We start from the raw sequence: 17,102 nt of genomic DNA on the forward strand, positions 1-17,102 counted from the left end.
TTTTTTTGGTAATATACGTTGCAGATATACATCTATTTCATAGCTAGATATCTTTTCTCTCTCTTTAAATCTTTTTGGTAACTATCTATTTATATAATCATATGAGGATGGGCATGATACGGTATTAAAAATTATAATTTGATAATTTTATTTTTTAATTTTTAAAAATATTATGTCATCATCTTATCAGATTATATAATTTAATATTTTAAAGTTTGATTTTGATATTTTACGATATGATAATCGATAATCATGTTCGATTTCGACTTTCATATACTAATATAATAGAATATTATATATGACTTTGGTTTTTCAAGAAACTTCTCAATTATATCATACTAAAATCTTATACATGTAAAAATATCCTAAAGAAATTAGAATCATGCAATTTTCTTCATTAATCAATTACACAAAAAAGACATTGATCAATCAAAGATAAAGTAGTCAAATTTCTAACATCTAAATAATTAGTTTTATGTACAAATAATATTTTATATATTTGATAGCATTATAATAATATATATGATTTATATATGTAATTATGTATTGTGGTATGATATTCAGTATTCATCTTATAAAACATATATCAAAATTTTGTAGAAATGCATATCAATATCATAATACCAAAATCGCAACATCAAAAATAATAATTTAAATATGGTATTTGATATCCACCATACCATATCCATTCCTACAATCAGATCATCTTTAAGGAGAGTTATCTATAAATCAGGGACAAAGCCAGAGATTAAAGTATGTATTCGTCTAACTTTGACCTAAATTTTCTATTTGTTTTAGTATGTATGAATTATTAATTTAGAATCTTAGAACTTAGAAAGACTAGAATCCTGAATTCATAAATTTAAAATTCAGTATCTCAACTGCCTGCTATTAGTCAAATACTTGACATCAGATCATCTTGAATGTTTACTAATTCTATTTTTTTGGATGCACTCTACATTCATCAAGCTCGTAAATTCACAATTTGACTCCATTATTGATTGCTTCAATGATATAAAGAAGCCCTTTAAAATTATTCATACCTAAATTCATGATAGAGCTTCATTTCATCCAAATTATCAATTGATCATTTCAAAATCGTCTATACATTTAGAAAAAAACAAAAAGCTGACACTCTTTAGCAAATTTTCTCAATTCCTCATTTATTGTAGATATCATTTAGTAGATAACCTTATAATATAAAATAATATTCACATGAATATGTATAAACCTAAACTCTTTTTTTGTGTCTATTTGATAGGTTTATATATATCTTCTTTTCTAATATTATTTTTGGTCTATTTGGTAGGTATCTACTTTCTGTTTTTGGATATTGTATAAAGTAGTTGTCGCCAACTACCACTTGAAAAGCTTCTATTCTTGGACGGTTACTCTCGTCAGCATACTAATAATTATAAATATACACAAATAAAAGAAAAAAAAACTTTTTTAATTCAATATATTGCTCAAATTAAAGTTTGGATCAAATTAAGTAGAAAACTCTAGAATACAAACTCATACACGTAACAGAGGTCCATTAAATCATTTTGCCTATATAAAAACTATGTCATAAGTATTATTAATTTTTTTATGTCAATATGATGATAAGATATATTTTTAAATATTAATCAAAATTTATATAATTTAAATATTAAAAAATAAAAAAAAGACATATAATTTGAAACGGTGAGTATAAAGCTTAAACTCAATATTAATTTATCTTCTTCATATAATGGTAAGCAATCAACTTTATGTGACTAGATTTTTTAAGTGGGCCCAAAGGTTGAAGTCTACTGCAAAATGATTAAATCTTTGGCATTAAAAAGAGCAATAAATTTGCATCTACATGCTACTAAATTTGTCTTAAGTCAATTTAATTTTATGAAACAAGTGGGTCATAGTGATTCTCATCTGGGATTTGGGACCATATAAATGAAATTAAATCATAGAGTAGTAATTTAATGGTACTTTTTATTATCTTAAATAAAGTAAAGTTTTATTATTTTATCTTATAATTTGTGACTAAATATTCTTTTGGTATACATGTTTTAAAAATTTTTTGTTTTCGTTTTATTGAGTTGTCGAGTTATTATTAGGGATGAGATATTTTATAATATTATAGGTTGAACATATATACATGGCCCAGTATAAATTATTAGCTTTGATGATATTAATAATTGATTATCCTAGCCGTCAGTCTACTACTCATCAATTTCTGTTAGAATATATGAAAATATATTCTGACAGATTGTATATATTTAGTTCCTAATATAGAGATGTTTAGTTTCTTTAATTATAGCCTAATTATACTTTTGTATTTGTGTATATAAACTATTGAGGTAAATGAAATAAATCAAGGGATTAATCTCTTTCATGGTATCAGATTTCTAGGGCATGATCCGACCTTCTTCTTCTTCTCGGATTCCTACTATCGTCGCCCCCCCCCCTCTCCCTCTTCCTCTCTTCTCAATCACCATGTCTAACTCTAAATCTTTCTTTCATTATGCTCTTGCTGTATCCAACATCAAGAACCATGTTTCCATCACTCTTGAAATGGAGAACGTACAATATTCCACATAGGCGATACTCTTTAAGATTCATGCAAGATCCCATCGGGTGATTGATCGTATTATTCCTTCGGCAGCGGACACGGTGAAACGGCCTCAACAAGAGGAGGAGAAAGAACTGTGGTCCACCCTAGACGCCATCATTCTCCAATGGCTTTACGCTACTATCTCTCATGATCTTTTGCATACAATTCTTGAACCCGACACCACGACAATAGAGGCTTGGAATCGCTTGCGTGACATATTTCAGGATAACAAACACTCTCATGCTGTCACCCTTGAGTACGACTTCACTCATGTCGACATGACAGATTTTCCGAATGTCTCTGCCTATTGCAAACATCTCAAATCTCTGACGGATCAACTCAAGAATGTCGACTCCCCGATCGCTAATGATCGACTAGTTCTTCAACTGGTCTCTGGCCTTACCGAGCCCTACCAAGGTGTGACCACTCTTATTCGCCAACATGACCCGTTGCCTCAATTTTATCATGCCCGTTCAATGCTCACTCTTGAGGAGGTTGGTCGTGCTAAGAAAGTGGCCCAAAGCTCTTTTCCTGCCTTAGTTGCTCGCTTGTCTGAGGGTCCTCTTAATGTTCCTGATAATTTATCTTCCAACCGCAATTCTAATGGTGGAAAGAAGAACCACAATCGAAGAAATAATGGGGGAAAATATCGCGGCAACAATGGTGGTCGTGGAGATGGCAAATGAGCTTCCAGCAGCAGCGGTAATACAGGCTGCAGTGGTGAGCTAGGAGGCGGCAATAGCCGCGACACTAGGCAACAGTCAACGGGGCAGAACCCTCCACCCTATTCTCTGTGGGCTTGCGGGCAGCAGTGTCCTGGATGGCATCATGGGGTTCTTGGGCTATACCACCATGTCCATATCCTTCAACTTCTTAATTCCGACCCAATTATGGACAACAGCAGCCACCATGAGCGGGTGCTCTTGGCCCCCGACCTCAGCACTTCTACACGACAGCCCCTACTCCTACGGACATTAAAGCCGCCATGCATACTCTTGGGATCACTCCTCCATATGCAAATTGATACATGGACATCAGTGCCATTTCTCACATGACATCCATGCATGGTAACCTCACATCTTATTTTAATAAGAGCAATAAATGTGGTATAATTATTTGTAATGGTCAATCAATTCCAATTCATGTCTATGATCACACGACTTTGTCTTCCCAGTGTCCTCTTTGCACTTAAACAATGACCTTTATGCCCCTCACCTAGTTAAAAATTTGGTGTTTGTCCTCAAATTTACCACTGGTAATTCTGTCTTTATTGATTTTGATCCTTTTGGGTTTTCTGTGAAGGATTTTCAGACGGGGAGGCTGGTAATGAGGTGTAACAGTCAGGGAAAGCTTTATCCGATCACCAATCCAGTCACTTCACTATCTACTTTTGCTGCTTTGGCACCATCTCTTTGGCATGTTCGTTTGGATCACCCGGGAGCATCTGTATTGAATTTCCTTAGGAAGAATAAATTGATTGATTGTAATCCAAGTAAAGATATCCGTATTTGTCATTCTTGCCTCTTGTAAAACATGTTAAGTTGCCATTTTATGATTCGAATTCTAGCACTCTTATGCCATTTGATATTATACATAGTGATGTTTGGACATCACCCATTTTGAATTTCTCTAGTCATCGATATTATGTCTTATTTATGGATGATTATTCTAAATTGTTTTGGACGTTTCCTTTATTGTACAAATCACAAACCTTTTCCACATTTTTAACTTTCAAGATATTTATTCGAACTCACTTTGAGCGGGACATCAAGAATATTCAATGTGATAATGACAAGGAATTTGATAATGTCCCCTTTTGGGACTTCTATAGAGCCAATGGTCTGTCATTGCGATTGTCATGTCCTCACACATCTCTTCAAAATGAAAAAGTCAAAAGATAAATCTATACGATTAATAACATTATTTGTATCTTATTGGCCCATGCTTCCCTTCCTCCTTACTTTTGGCATCATGCTTTGCAAATGACAACTTATCTTCTCAACATCCTTTCTCATAAACTGATAAACTATCAATTCCCTATTCACATTCTTTATTGGAAGGATTCCTCTTATTCCCATCTTCGTGTATTTGGGTGTTTATGTTATCCTCTCATTCCCTCCACACTCATAAACAAATTTCAACCCCAGTCAATTTTGTGTATTTTTTGGGATATCCATCACATCATCGTGGGTATAATTTTTTGATTTGTCATCTCGAAAAATCATCATTAGCCGTCACATAATATTTAATGAGATGCAATTTCCTTTTGCCAAGGTACATACTTCTCAAAATCACACATAACAATTTTTAGACGATGGACCATTTCCCTATGTGGTTTGTCATTTCACTACCTCCACAAACTCGCCAAATCACCACCTTTCTCTCGCACCGCTACCCATCCCGTCATGCCCAGCCAATGACTCTAACCCCTTATTTGGGCAGATCGCTCCTTCACTGCCTGCTGGGTTGGCCCCAACGTCTTCTTTCGCTCTCCCACCTAGCTCTTCTCCTCCACCTATTCTCGTCTCTCCCTTTAGTCTATCCACCGATCCTGTTACTAGGAGTCAACATGGAATCTATAAGCCTAAGAGGTCCTTCAACCTTCTTACATCCGTCTTGAAGTCCCTTCTACCCCATAATCCTGTGTCTGCTCTTCGTGCCCCGAATTGAAAATTGGCTATGGATGATGAATATAATGCTCTTAATCAAAATAAGACGTGGGAATTGATTCCCCATCCTCCAAATATTAATGTTATTCGGTGTATGTGGATTTTTGCTCATAAAGAAAAATCTGATGGTTCGTTTGAGTAACATAAAGCTCGTCTTGTAGGTGATGGTAAGACCCAATAGGTTGACGTGGATTGTGTGAGATATTTAGTCCAGTTGTCAAACCAGCGACTATTCGTATGGTTCTTAGTTTAGCTCTTTCTAAGGCATGGCCGATTCATCAACTTGATGTCAAAAATGCTTTCTTATATGACAAACTCAAGAAGATTGTTTACATGTATCAACCTTTGGACTATCGGGATCCTGATAGACCTAATCATGTGTATTTGTTGAACAAATCTCTTTATGGGCTGAAACAAGCTCCGCGATTTTGGTATAAACGATTTTCAAATTATGTCCGTACCCTTGAATTTTCTCACAGTAAGACCGATCATTCCTTGTTTGTTTATCATCAAGGTACTTCTATGGCTTATATTTTATTGTACGTTGATGATATTATTTTAACTGCTTCTTCTGATGCGCTCTGTCGGTCTATCATATCTCTTCTTAGCTCTGCATTTGCTACGAAGGATTTGGGCCCATTGAGTTATTTCTTTGGCATTGTTGTCACTCGTCATATAGGTAGTTTATTTTTATCTCAAAGAAAGTATGCGGACGAGATCATTGAACGAGATGGCATGTCATCGTGTAAACCATCTCCTACTTCGATTTCTCCAAAATCGAAGCTCGGGGCTATTGTGAGCATACCGTTTGAGGACCCATATCTTTATGGGAGTCTTGCAGGAACACTGTAATACCTCACATTCACGAGATCGGATATTACTTATGTTGTGCAACATGTATGCTTATTCATGCATGACCCTCAGAATGAGCACATGAACGCTATCAAGCACATTGTGCGCTACCTATAAGGTACTTTGGATTATGGTCTTCACCTTTATCCCTCTTCCATAACCACTCTTGTCTCATATACTAATGCTGATTGGGGTGGGTGTCCTGATACACGACGTTCGACTTCGAGTTATTGTGTCTTTATAGGTGATAACTTGATCTCATAGTCTGCCAAACATCAAGATACTTTGTCCTGTTCGAGTGTAGAGGCAGAATACCGAGGGTTTGCCAATGTGGTTTCTGAGTCGTGTTGGTTGCGAAACTTGCTTTTGTAACTTTATTGTCCTGTTCCATGGGCTACTTTGATTTACTGTGATAATGTTAGTGCCATTTATCTGGCTGGTAATTCTGTTCAGCATCAACACACTAAGCACATTGAGATACATATACATTTTGTATGTAAAAAGGTGGTTCGTGGCCAGGTTTGAGTGTTACATGTCCCCTCTCGTTATCACATTACAGATATCTTCACCAAAGGCCTTCCGTTGGTGTTATTTGAGGATTTTTGGGACAGTCTTGACATTCTGCGACCTCCCACTTCGACTGCGGGGGTATGTTAGAATATATGAAAATATATTATGACAGATTGTATATATTTAGTTCCTAATTATAGTCTAATTATACTCTTGTATTTGTGTATATAAACTATTGAGGTTAATGAAATAAATCAAGGGATTAATCTCTTTCACATTGTAATATGACCACTTTTCTTTTTATTTTTTCAGATATCAATTATTTTTTAGCAAATAAAAGTATAAAAATATATGTATGGTTTAGTTGACTGACTAGACTGATGTAATTAATACTATAAAAAATAGCCAAAATCATAAGAGAAGCAAAGTTAACAGAAAATTCGATCTAACCATGAATTTATGTGTCTGTGACTTTGTTTCTCAAAAAAATCGTGCGACAAAAGCAATAATTGAACTCGAGTAATTTATAAAGAAAAATTTACTTAAATACACAATTTATTTTATCATATTTTTAAAAATTTCCTACCATTTGAAAAAATTACAAATATTCCTACTCTCTTCTATTCTCGAATACATTACTTTACGCGATGTATTGATCGGATACATCACTTTACATGATGTATCGGGATGTACGTGATGTATCGGAATGTTGAATGATGTATCCAAATTCCAAAAATGAGATCTGATGTATCGGGATGTTGATGAATGTATCCGGAACCGAGAGGTGATGTATCGAAGCGTTTTTGGGATGTATCCGGATTTCACCAAATTTAAAGGATTTTTGTGATTTAAAAAAGTATAGAAATAAAATGTAATTAACTCTTAACACTATATAATTTGTGTAATTCCTGCGTATATAGATGGGGCAGACTATGGTAATCACGAGGGCTTCACTATTTTAATAAGGTCTACCAATCTAATAAAGAGTAGAAAGGGAAAATACTGGTTGTATAACGTGTTTAGGTTGATAATAATGTGAATAAATCATAATCATCACTGACCAACATATATTTTAAGGGAGGCGGGGTGAAGGCTGATTTTACTCTAAACCAATAATAATATTTATATTAAATTTAAAATATATAAAATTTGTGTTTATCATATAAATAAAGTAAATCATTTAACACATTGTTAAGTAACGTATATTTTTACTTTAATTCGTAACTTCTAACATTTAATTGTTTGGTCTAAAAAGAAAGTCTTCATTAAGAATTCAATATTTATTACTTATTTTAAATTATCAAGGCTAGTCAAACTGTATTGTCTAATTTAAAGGATGAAAGAAGTAGAATTCATTAATTAGAATTTTCCATTTTAGAGCCACTATTTTAGATAATAAATTATGTATGTCAATTTCTACCGTCTAGATCCATTGGTTTTGTTCTTCATTTTAATGACAGATTTAAGATTTTAAATTTATTAATATTCGACACATACTTATTTAATGTTTTCTTTAAAAAAGAAAAAAGAAAAATAAAATCGAGGTAGTTGTTGAATTATATATAACACAATTTCGATAATAACGAAAACTGCAAAAAAGACAATAACAATACTACTGAGAAAGCCATTAGTTTTGTTTTCCATTATAATGGTTTATTTGATGTAAATTATTTTCAAAAAGAAAAAATAATCAGGGTAATTATTAAATCATACCACATAGTTCCAACAATAACAGAAGACAATAACAATACTACTAAAAGGCCGTTAGTTTTATTCACCATTTAATGGCGGATTTAAGATTTTTAAAAGAATTCCAACGATAACAAAAAAGATAATAATGATACTATTGAAAATGATGGTTTCAATATTTCTGTATACACAATTATATAGATAAGGGAAAAGAATAAAAAATATCCTTAAATTATTTGAAATGAACAAAAATGTCCTTCGTTTATAGTTTAGTCTAAAAATGTCCTTATCGTCAATATTTTGGTCCAAAAATGCCCTTATTGTTATTTAATGGGTCAAAAATATACTTTTTCAAATAAATATATATATATTTTTTGGACACATTTTTTTCCTACTAATATTTTTTTATTAGCAAATATTTATTCTACTTCAATTAAAAAAAATTAAAAAATTAAAAATATTTCTTATTTTATTATAATTATTTTCTATCTTTATTTGAATAAAAATAATGATAGATTTATTATGATCTTATATATATATATATATGACATATATTATCCTTTAAAACTTTAAAGTACATGAAATTATTCTATTTTAATTGATAAAATGAGATTCCGAAGAATAAAATAATTTCCTATATTTTTATACTTAAAGTGGTTTAAAAAGAAAGAAAACAAGAATAGAGTTCCTTAAAAGTAATATTTTTATAAAGGACAAGATTTGTTTTTTTTTAAAAAAATATATTTATTCAAAAAAAGATATTTTTGACCCATTTTGTAACAATAGAGGTATTTTTTACCCATTAAATAACAATAGAGGCATTTCTGGACCAAAATATTGAAGGCAAGAGGATTTTTGGATCAAACTATAAACGAATGACATTTATTTTCATTTCAAATAATTTAAGATATTTTTGACCTTTTTTCCTATAGATAATATGGCGAACAAACTAAAATGAAATAGACTCGCTAATATACTTAGTGATCTTGTTATAATATGATGATCGCTAATTCTCCTAAAATAAAAGGAGAAAAATCTTTCACGCTCTATGGTGTAGAATAGGCACTTGATTTATTTATTTTTAAAAATATTTTTATTAAAGTTTTATTTTTTGTAAACCAAATACTGAATAAAGACAAATGAACTCCATGTTGAGTGTAAAGCCTAGCTAGATGATAATAACAAATACACATGGTGTATTTCTTGTTCTTATTAATAAATACAGATCCTTTTTTCTCCCTTTATTTTTTTCCATTTTAAAAGAAAAATAGGATAAAAACAAATTCATCAATCCCAAAGTTGTGTCAGTTATAAGTGTCAAACATGTTTATTATGCCAACTTATTCCTGACTAAAGATAATTAGTAGTAATCCCAATAAAAAAGATTTTTTTTAAAAATATATTATTGATAATAATTAAGTTATAATATCTTAGGTAGTGCTTGAAAAAGAGGTGGATTAGATAGTGTATTAAAATATTGGAGCATACTGATGATAGATAGAAGGATATAGAAGTCAAACATTAAAATAGAAAGTTAGCAGATAGTTGCATTATCTAATTTTTTTTATAAGTGATATTAGTATATATTTTTTCATCCTCCTATATATTTATACTACTTAGTATTACCCGCCGGTTGTTTTCTTTTGCTTGGGTAGATTATATTATTTGTTATGCTACTGATATTTTCTATTGTATTTTTTTCTTCTTATTTTGTCATTGCTTGCTTGAACCGAACATATGTTAAAAACTTTTCTATTCTTATAGGTAGAAATAATGTTATGTATATATCATCATTTTAAATTCTACTTATGATATTTTATTGAGTATGTTTTCATTATTGATGTTGTTTAAATAAATTCATTAATAATTTAGCAAAAAAAATAATAAGTCTATTATTATGAGTTAAATTTTTAAAGACGATCAAAATCTTAAATTTATGAATTCTCAACTTTAAACAAAATAACTTACTGATTATGAATATGTAAATTATATATACATAGAGAGGAAGTTACATTTAATAATAACTACTTAAGTAAATGTTTAAACACAAAAACAACATTTTGATTAAATTTACGGAAATTTGTCTAACTTGCAATAACTAAGACTTTATCTACATTTATAATCAAAACTTATAACATAAAATATATATGCATCTTCAATACATATAATTTAAATCAAATAAAAAAATCAAAAAAAAAGAACTTCACAAACTTCCTTCCAACAAAAGCAATTATCCAACCACAAAATCACCATTTTTCTGATCTCTGTTTTTTTTCCATTTCAATTCAAAACGGATTTAGATTGAATTCTGTGAATTTAATTGGATATATATATTCATTTTCAACTCATTAATTTTAATGTTGAATTTTGCCTCATTACAAACTCGATAACCAAAAGAAAATAATACTTTTTGATGACGATACAACAACATATACGACACAATCTCATAAAGTGAAGTGTGAACACAAAAAAAAATACTCAAAAAAATTATTTTCAATAAATCATCGACTTAAAAAAATAATCAAAAAAGAGTACAAAAACAAAAAGGGAAGTGTAAACAACCATAACAAAACAGGAAGTTGGCCAGTACAAATAATAAATGAATAACGACCTGAAAGAAAAAAAATTGCATCATCATTAACTCATTAAAGATATATTGGTAAAACAGATAATTAAAACTATTAACTAAAACAAGAAGAAGCACAATTTATATAAAAACTGGATGCTTCATTGATTTATACCCATAATTCAGATCCATCATACCTAAACATACAACCATACTAAAGAAAAACACTACACGATACGATACGACTAGGTAGCTATGACACGACACGATACATTGAAATAAACTAAACTTCACCTTACACCTTACGACTAATTCTAACGACTTCTAATAGAGACTCTTAGAACAATTTTATCAATCGGTCACTAATGAGTTTCAGATATCAGATGATTCTGATTTTTTTTTTTTTTTGAGTTTACGTAGTACGTCTTCTTTTCATGATCCTGTTACCACCACTGTTGTTAAGATTGTCAACATTTCTGAAAAACGAATCAACTTCTTCTCCTCCAATGATGACGACGATCTCAAATGGCAATCTTCTCTTGCATGATGACGGTTTTGCCCTTGTGGGTTTCTTAGGAGCACCTGGACAATTGACAACTTTGGGAATCCTGAATGAAGGTGATTTTGGGGTTTTGCATTCATTTGGAAGAGGAGAATTGGTGTTTGGTGATTGGTTTTCCTGGAAATCATTTGGGATTTGGAGGTCTTTAGCCATGGTGAAATCAAGAGAGAGAAAGTGAAAGTTTGAAGAAAAGAAATGAGAGAGATGGTTTTTTATTATTTTTTTCATTTTGAGGGCAACTTTTATACTAGTGAAAAAAAGAGGAGGGGTGGTTTGAATGCTTACATTTGGAGGATTATTGTTATGGTTAGGGATAAGACAAAAAAGATACACGTGAAGTGTCACGTTTGTGTGCGAGATTTCTACCTGTAATTATATACTATCATGTGAATCTTTTTCATTTAGCTCTATTTCTTATGTGTTCACACTTTTAAACAAGCGTTAGTGATGTTTTTTTCAATTTTACCTTTACATGATTAAGAACCTACTAAAGTGTTACAGGTAATTAAAAGTATTTATAAAAGGGCAAGTTAGTAAAAACACATCTTACTTTCTAGGAATTATGAGTAGTTAACCTACTAAAGAGTTATAGTTGTTTCAAAGTATTTATAAAGGCCAAATTAGTAAAAATACATTTTAAATTTCTAGGAATGAGTAGTTTTCTTAAGGTGTCCCAAACTAAAAATATCACTTATTTGAAATGGAGGAAGTATTGTCAACTATTTCTTATAGCACCTCGACTAATATCGGGTGTTGCCTTTGTTACACTATATTTTTTTGCAAGATAGTGTCAAGTGTCACTACGCGTGGACAATTAAGGGAATTAATTGGGAATGTTTTCTTTAAAAAAATCACACGTATCATTTTTTTGCGAGTTTTCTCACTCAGCTATCAGGTGTTTTTGCATTTTCTATCTAAATTATCATCAAATTCGACTAGTGTTTGATGGTGCATGTACGTACTACACAAAAAACTAATGTCAAGTGTTATTCCATGTGGATAATTAAAGAAATTAATTGATTTTTTTAAAAACAAAATTACACATGGCTATCATTTTTTCGCGAGTTTTCTAGTTGAATTATCATCAACTATTTATCAAAATACACTTCAAAATTAATGAATCATGTAACAACTCGAGCAGTCATTAAATAAGAACAGGACAAATCGCAAGAGAAATAAGTCAATTAGGCACCACAATCCCACTAGAGTGGGATAGTTCAGCCATAGTGATGCCGCTCCAGCGGGATTCTTGCCGCCAGTGCGAGAGATAATGGGGCAGAACTTTAATCGCGATTTTTTTATTTTTCCACTTCTTCCAAAGGGTAGGTCAGAGGCGACGGTTACTGCAAAAAACCGCTATTCCTGACTTGAGAATAGAAGGGGAAGGAATCTCAGCACTAGAAGGTTTTCAACCGACAGACTTCGGGCATATCTTGCCCGTCAGACATCTAGAATCAGGATTGGAGCTAAGCTAAATCTCCATAGCTGCTTGGTGCCAAGTAGGCTAGGCTTCTCTTATCTGAGTAGTTAAATCTATACTTGTTGCATAGTATAAAGGGATTTAGTGTTCATAATTAGGCTCTAATTCGTGGGTCATGGACAGAAATACAGGTGTTTTCAGTTGTCAAACTTGATGTGACCTGGGTATGAAAGTTGTATAATGAGTTTGGGAAAAATTGATAGTAGTATTATCGTATTTAAACTTGTGAAAAACCCAAAGGGTTAGCAATTCATCTTAATTGAGTGCAAGAGCCTGAGTAATTATATATGCATTGATTATGTTTACTTATCGTAATTGTAATGTGAATTGTGGTTGTTGTGAGGATCGGGTGTCACATACCGAAATGTTCTTGGATTGAATGTTATGTTACGACACATTACTGTATTAGATGTCACGTTCTGACACATTTTTGAATGGGATGTCACGTTCTGACAAATATATGATTGAGTCTGGGTACCATGAGAGGGCCAAGTGGATGTGTGGATGGTCATAAGAGAATCCGATGATATCTGTCATTTTGTAGAATAGTGAGTGTAACTGTTAATGGACTAAAGGGTAAGACTCTTATAAAAGAACCCAGTCGAGTCTGTGTTATTAGTGAAGGATTGGGAGTCAGCATAGGCTCATTCGTGTATAAGATTATATTGTGGAACGTGGTGAGGCCATGTTGTGATATTTGTGATATTTTATACCTCCGAGATTAAGAATGGAGGTTACCTGCTAGCAGGGAGCTGTTTCATTAAGATTCAATCAGATGGTAGTGGTCGTTGTACTTGATATGGGAGGGTCAAAGCTAGTTAGGAGGATTGTTTTGTGGGGTGACTAGGTCATGTCTGATAAGGTAAACGGGTTAAGGCTAGTGATAGTTGTGTTGCCTTACGAGTGGATAAGGTACTCGACTAGCTTGATGTTAGGGTGTTCTTTATGGACTCTACACATGTCTCAACCTCAAAATCATAGTTGGTAGTGAATCCGTGGTTAGTAGGTGGGTGAAGCACTACAAAAGTGAGAGTAAGGAGTTACTTGTAAGTTATTGTGGACTTGTGGTAGGACATAAACCTTTACTGCTTATGATCTTCTCTTATTTTCCTATGTAATATGCGATAGGTATCAGATTGACCTATGATTTCTATCAGTACGTGTTGTTTGTAATGATACTACTCCCAGGGTCAGTGGAGTTTCTTATGTGAAGGTGAAGACGATTCTCCGACAGATTCTACCCTTCCTCCATCGTAGTTGAAGACATGTCATTTTTATTTTTTATTTTCTATCTCTGTAGAGCTCTTGTACTTGTTTAGACTAGTATCCTCGGGGGGAGGGGGGTGTTAGATGATTTGTATAAGACTTGAGTTTATAAATTAATACTGGTGTTTTATGACCTTTCAGGCTCGTGATTGTATTTTCTTTGACTTTCGCATTGTTAATTCCATTTAGAGGGTTAAGGGCTCTCCTACTTAGGTGTTAGAGTAGGTGTCACACGACCCGGTGGTTTGAGTCGTGACAAATCAGTTGTCATGTAGACAAAAAATTATGAGGAAATTAAATTGTCATGCGTGTTTTGGCGATTATATTCAAACACTTGATCTAGTCTACTTCGAGGTGTGTTTTAATAAATAATTGGTTATAGTTCAAGTAGAAAATTCAAATACTAGATAGTTTATATGAAACTCCCAAAACTGTGATACGGTAAATATGCTATTGTCCATTAATTCTTGTTATTAATCTCAACATTTTTATTTAGTGAGTTAAAAAAATCTCACTCGCCCTAGCCGAAGTAATGTGTATTCATTACTTGTGTATATTCAGTGTATAATACAAATATAATTAGTATTTACTCAACATACTGACAAATAAGGAATGAAAATTAGGGTTCGTTATTATTTTTTATCACGGATTTTATAAGGTTATCGTATAGTGTTGACATGTGATATTTGTAATCATACGATATTTTTAATTCACAGATTTAGTTACTTCAAATTCACATCACGCAAGTTATTAGAAGGAAAAATGTTTTCTACAAGGAATTTCTTCATTTTTGAAATCGGGCTTGAAGACACTAATCTCTAAAATTTTATAAAGTAGGTGAACGGATCACATTCATCCAGCCTCATTAATTATTGATGCTTTTGAATATTATTTGCATATGAATTCAATTATATATATCAATAATATAATTAATTAGATTAAGTGACTATTTTTTAAATAGTAATGTAGACATTAAAATTTTGTGGGACTCTATAAAACGAGTTCAATTTTAATTAGTATTTTTAGAGGCTACTCAATCTTAAACCCTATCTTATGCCTATATAAAGGTAGTATATTTTCCTTAAAGAGGAATCTCGAATATCCCATATAATTTTGGGTATTCATAAAGATCAAGATCTCGAATATCTCATAAACTCTTGGATATTCATAAAGATCAAAATCTCGAATATCCCATAAACTCTTGGGATATTTATAAAGAGATCAAATTATGTCACTCTTCTTGATAATCAACTATTTCAAGAAGATCCAAAAATTCTTTCATGGAGATCAAGTCCAAATCATCCTAATTCAAAAAATACGCCATTAACGACCCTCGAATCACGGATAAATCTTAGGAGAGAAGAATCAAGGGATAAATAGATTTGTAGCCACAATATTTATCAATAAATTTATGTTTCTTCATATTTTATTTGTGATTATAATTATTTTTCTATCACTTTCAAATTTGTTACAAATAATTACATATCAAATATTATCATGAATAAATTGTGTTATTCTATGATTAACTTAAATCTGATGATATAATAAGAGACTTATACGTTGTCAATACACAGAATTTAGATTATATTTAAAAGGAAATGAAGTTTTTGTATGTCATTTAATTAGTATAGATATATATATTGAAACAGCTGTAGCTACAAATTTTCTTACCTGTCCATTTAATCAGACTGTTATTCCTCCATGGCCCAAACGAAAGTAAAAAGACTTCTACCTCATAGTTCAATTGGACTGTCTCAACTTACTTGTCTTGATTTTTAAAAATAAATTATTTAAAGCATTCATTATTTTAAAAGTTCAACACAAAATTAAAAAATTTTTCCTTTCATTTTACCTTTAGCATTACTACTAGGTATGTTGTATAAACACTTAAATTATGGAAATATGACAAATAAATAGCGTGGATATTTTAATGAGAGAGAGAATATCTTCTTCTTCTTCTTTTTTTTTTTTTTTAGAGAGAAATGATCTCTTAAGAGATAAATTAGAATAAAACTATAGGAAAATTTAGTGAATATTTTTTATGAGGCATGTAAAAAAAATCACGACGACGGATAGAGAAAATATATTACATAGCTTTATTAGTTAGGACTTAGGAGTACAATTACTATATATATGTCTCACTTAATATTTTAAGGCATTATTTATTTTCTTATGAAGAATAATATTGGTAATTTCCAACTCTACTAATTTCTTGTTTTGTGCTTGAAAGATCTATAATTTAACACATCAATCTAACTATGTAAGTACTTATTTTGCTTAATTTAGTGCCTTCCATTAATACAACCTAGCTGTGAAGCTCAGAGATAAAAAGATGAATATGCCTTGAGGTAACCAGCAACATTGTTGTCAATAACATTAACTACAATATTAATTTGACCTCTAGCTTGATGATTTGACCGATGAGACTTATTAAAAGGTCTTTTTTTAAAAAAAATTTATGGTTTTTTTACGTTTTTAGAAGGGTATTCTTGACCTTTTACCCTCAATCAACTTCTCTAAGTCTACCTTATAGTCTTATAACCTCTCCATTCATTCCAAAATCTCAGACAAATCAAAATTCACGCGTTCTAAGTTATTTCAAGAGGAGAAAAAGCTAGGGTTCTAAGAGCATTTATTGAGTTCTTCAAAAAAATTCAAGAATCTAATTTTTTCAGGTATGTAAGGCTAAACTAAAGCATGGATATTGTTCTTCCATTTGCCCCATGATTGTGATAGGTTGATTTGTGAATGAATTGAGTCTCCATGATTGTGTTTCTTGAGAATTTTCTTTAAGCTCAACATATTTTTACATAATATTGCGTAATTGATGTTTTTTATGAACTTGTTTCTTGAAAAAATGATTTTTGACTATTTACTCCATAAACCCTCATGATATTTTGACTAATATTGGATGT

General features: G+C 31.5%; 1 protein-coding gene across 1 annotated transcript; it reads left to right on the forward strand.

Moving 5' to 3' along the window:
• Positions 1-657: 657 nt before the first annotated feature.
• On the forward strand, positions 658-3,279 carry LOC129885313 (uncharacterized). Its single transcript, XM_055959552.1, has 2 exons — positions 658-753; positions 2,581-3,279. The coding sequence occupies exons 1-2, from the start codon at positions 658-660 to the stop codon at positions 3,277-3,279; spliced, it is 795 nt and encodes a 264-aa protein (XP_055815527.1).
• Positions 3,280-17,102: the final 13,823 nt, after the last annotated feature.

This window comes from Solanum dulcamara, chromosome 1 (assembly GCF_947179165.1).
Source record: "Solanum dulcamara chromosome 1, daSolDulc1.2, whole genome shotgun sequence".
Lineage (NCBI taxonomy): Eukaryota > Viridiplantae > Streptophyta > Magnoliopsida > Solanales > Solanaceae > Solanum > Solanum dulcamara.